The 2,956-nt window shown below is 49.1% G+C and overlaps 1 protein-coding gene across 1 annotated transcript in view; it reads right to left on the reverse strand.

Annotated features, from left to right (window-relative positions):
- Nucleotides 1–1,940: 1,940 nt before the first annotated feature.
- Nucleotides 1,941–2,956, reverse strand: part of TEOVI_000614500 (trans-sialidase) — a gene marked incomplete at both ends in the record, with an annotated part of 1,221 nt that continues 205 nt past the window's right edge. The window contains one exon of the mRNA XM_067223690.1: nt 1,941–2,954. Coding sequence (XP_067079791.1) covers nt 1,941–2,954 — 1,014 coding nt within the window. The remainder of the gene's footprint in view (nt 2,955–2,956) is intronic.

Here is a 2,956-nt window from a genome sequence, read left to right on the forward strand (position 1 = left end):
CAGAAAACTGGAGCAGCGCAAACTGAAAGGGCGAACGAGGCCTTTGTCGGAGCGGGACAACGCATCGCCGAAGTCACACACACAAAGAGCCATAAAAGGCGTCTCACAAGATAGAACGCGCCTGTAGGGAACCCGGACGCAGAGGGGTTCCACGACTAACCCTAAAATGCCTACGTATTTAAACAAGGATTTGGCCCTTCCCCAATGCGGGACGTAACGACTCATCGCACACCTCTGAATAAAGCTTCTTACGGTCCAATTAGGTCCCACCACAATGGAAAAATAAAACGGCGCCCCTGTCATCGAATTAATGCATATGCATATTCATATATGTGTGTGCATGTGCCTGCTGGGGTATGAGACCCACGACTGCGGGACCCTTGTACCAAAACTTTTAATGGCAAGAAAACATGTTTGAGGAGATGGCAGAAAGACGCTCATTCTTTTCGTAGTTAGACTTTCACGTCCTGTGGTCAGCAGTGGCATGAAAAGTCACACAGAAATATCGTAAAGGCAATAATAACCGTGACAATAATAGTAATGCTGCAAACGGCCCGCTACATTTAGCAAGTGTAGACCACAAACTGCTTGGAGTGGCACAGCAACATCCAACCCCTTTAGAGATAGTGCAGCACTAAGGGAAATCTAATGCCCTAATCATCGATGCCATTGCGAAGTCAGTAAAAAAAGTTTCGTGGTTATCTGTTAATTAGGTATGGGCACAACTGCCAAACAACGTTGAGCATATGGAACGGTGTCACTTCCCATTGTGTCCCTGAGGGAACATCAAAAGCCGTACTTCCCATCGTTTCCGTGTGTGAAGGGATCCACAGCCTGTTCGTGAAGAAATGCAAAGCAAATAAAGGAGGAGCCTCCTCAAGGACAAAAACAGAGCGGGGCAGCGCAGCAGTTCACATCCAAGAGATACCACCGTGCGGTGAACAAAAAACGCCTTTCCAGCTCTTTTCCTTTTGCGAGCCCGGTCGCATTACGTCACTGTTCGGCATGAATCGGTAAATGAGATAGTGCTTTTGCAGCACACCCAACGCGGTATATTTCCCAACACCGATAGAATAGGGCGAAAGGCAAAATAACGTGAGAAGTCGGGGCGGAACCAGCTGCTGAAGGTCGGCACAATTTGCGCGCATGACTGCAAGCCGCGTGCACACGTGACGGAGTAACAAATTAACCACAAGACTTCCTGTTTGGATAACAGTGCTGCTGAATGATATGATATGGTATGGTATGGTATGAACTGTTGGCGTAATGCAAACGGTGGCGTCCGCTGCCCACATTGACTCTCAGTGTTACGGGTCACGGAAGTCGCAACCGTCAGCCCGCCTAACGTTGCTTCAGTGACGGGAAATGTAAAAAAGTCAGCTGAAGGTTCGACACAACTGCCCGATGCGTCGAGTGGCCCTCACAACTAGAAAAAAGAAAACGGTGCTTTTAGCTCCACATGGCACAGTAGCGGATACACCAACGGACGCACCGGCGGCACCACACAAGCGCACCTGCATCGACCGCGGCCAACCAACGAAAACTCTTACCCATCGACCAGCCACCAAGTGTATCACATTAATCATTACCGCAACCTGATCGCAGTGGCTACCGTGTTTCCACACCTTTTCACCCAGCCGCATGCCCATGGTGCAAATAACCGCCAGTGCACATTTTAGCATGTACTTACGGGTTGGCTTCACCGGCAGAGCGGACACGAAGAAAAACAAAGCCGGAATGAGTGGTAGAGCAGCGGATTCATTGCATGCGGCGTGGAGGAAAGGGCTTATTTGTTTGGACACTAACATCCGCTAGAATGTTGAAAAGAAACGTTTTCCAGTGTTCATTTGCCGCGAATGCACCGCCTATAGTCGCAGTACGATAGGGGTTTTGAAATTTTGTCCAATCGCGATGGCACGCATAACGAAGCGATAAGAAAATCAGATTATAGTAGAATCCCCGTCCCACTGCTTTTGAAAGACCAACACTAACATAAAAAGTGCCAGTGCACATAAAGTAATAATAAATAAAATGTAAACACGCTCCAACGCGTCCCCTTCACAATACATCGAACCTCCTGAAAGAAAAGGAACACCAAACGTGGAACCCGCCCTATCGTGTGACTGCTCATCGCCCCCAGCACTAGACTCAAAAGGCGTGGGAGGCGGCGTCGTCGGGTTGGCTGCACGAATCACCTCTCTGTTGGTGAACACCAACTGTAGTTCCCCTTCGCTCAACCTTCGGTTGTACAGGAGTGCATTGTGTACGGTTACGGTCGTGTGACTTGAAGTTCTAATAGACACTGGAGTTCCAACGAAAAAACGCCTAATGTTTAGAAAGCCGACACGACCGAATTTTCTCACATTAATCGCCGCAACCGCTAGTTTTCCATCAACATATGCAGTAACCAAGCCATCTTGCAATGCTAGTGCAATCTGGTGAGTCTCTTCCAAATTTGACGGCACCGGAGAACCTTCGCTGCGTATCCTCCCGTACGTGAGAAACCATTTCTTATTCTTGATCGAAAGCATTAAGGTTTTATTAGCATTCTTTTCTCCATTCACAAACCCAATTAATGGAGTGTCCCTTTGAGGCACCACACCAAACTGCACCGTCGCCACAATTGTGAAATGGGTGTTGGCAAAGTAGTACCGTTGGTCTTGCCCTTGCTCACTGACCGGCCACACCAGACGGTCCTTACCGGTTCCGCCCAATACCACGCCATCTTTGTTAGCCACGGCACCGCTGACACTAGCATACACGCACTTGTACACGTCAGGCCACACATGACCGACTGCGGGTCCCGAAAGCAACCCGGCAAGGCCACCAACTGGTATCCCCCTACAAGGTCCTGTTCCTCCAGCCGATGAAAGGCAGTCACCCACCAACAGAGTATCCTGTGCCTTCCATAACAAAACAACCCATTTAATCATCTTCATCTCATCCACAAGACGTG

The sequence above is a fragment of the Trypanosoma equiperdum genome (assembly GCF_001457755.1).
Source record: "Trypanosoma equiperdum strain OVI genome assembly, contig: ctg_1929, whole genome shotgun sequence".
In the NCBI taxonomy this organism is placed as follows: domain Eukaryota; phylum Euglenozoa; class Kinetoplastea; order Trypanosomatida; family Trypanosomatidae; genus Trypanosoma; species Trypanosoma equiperdum.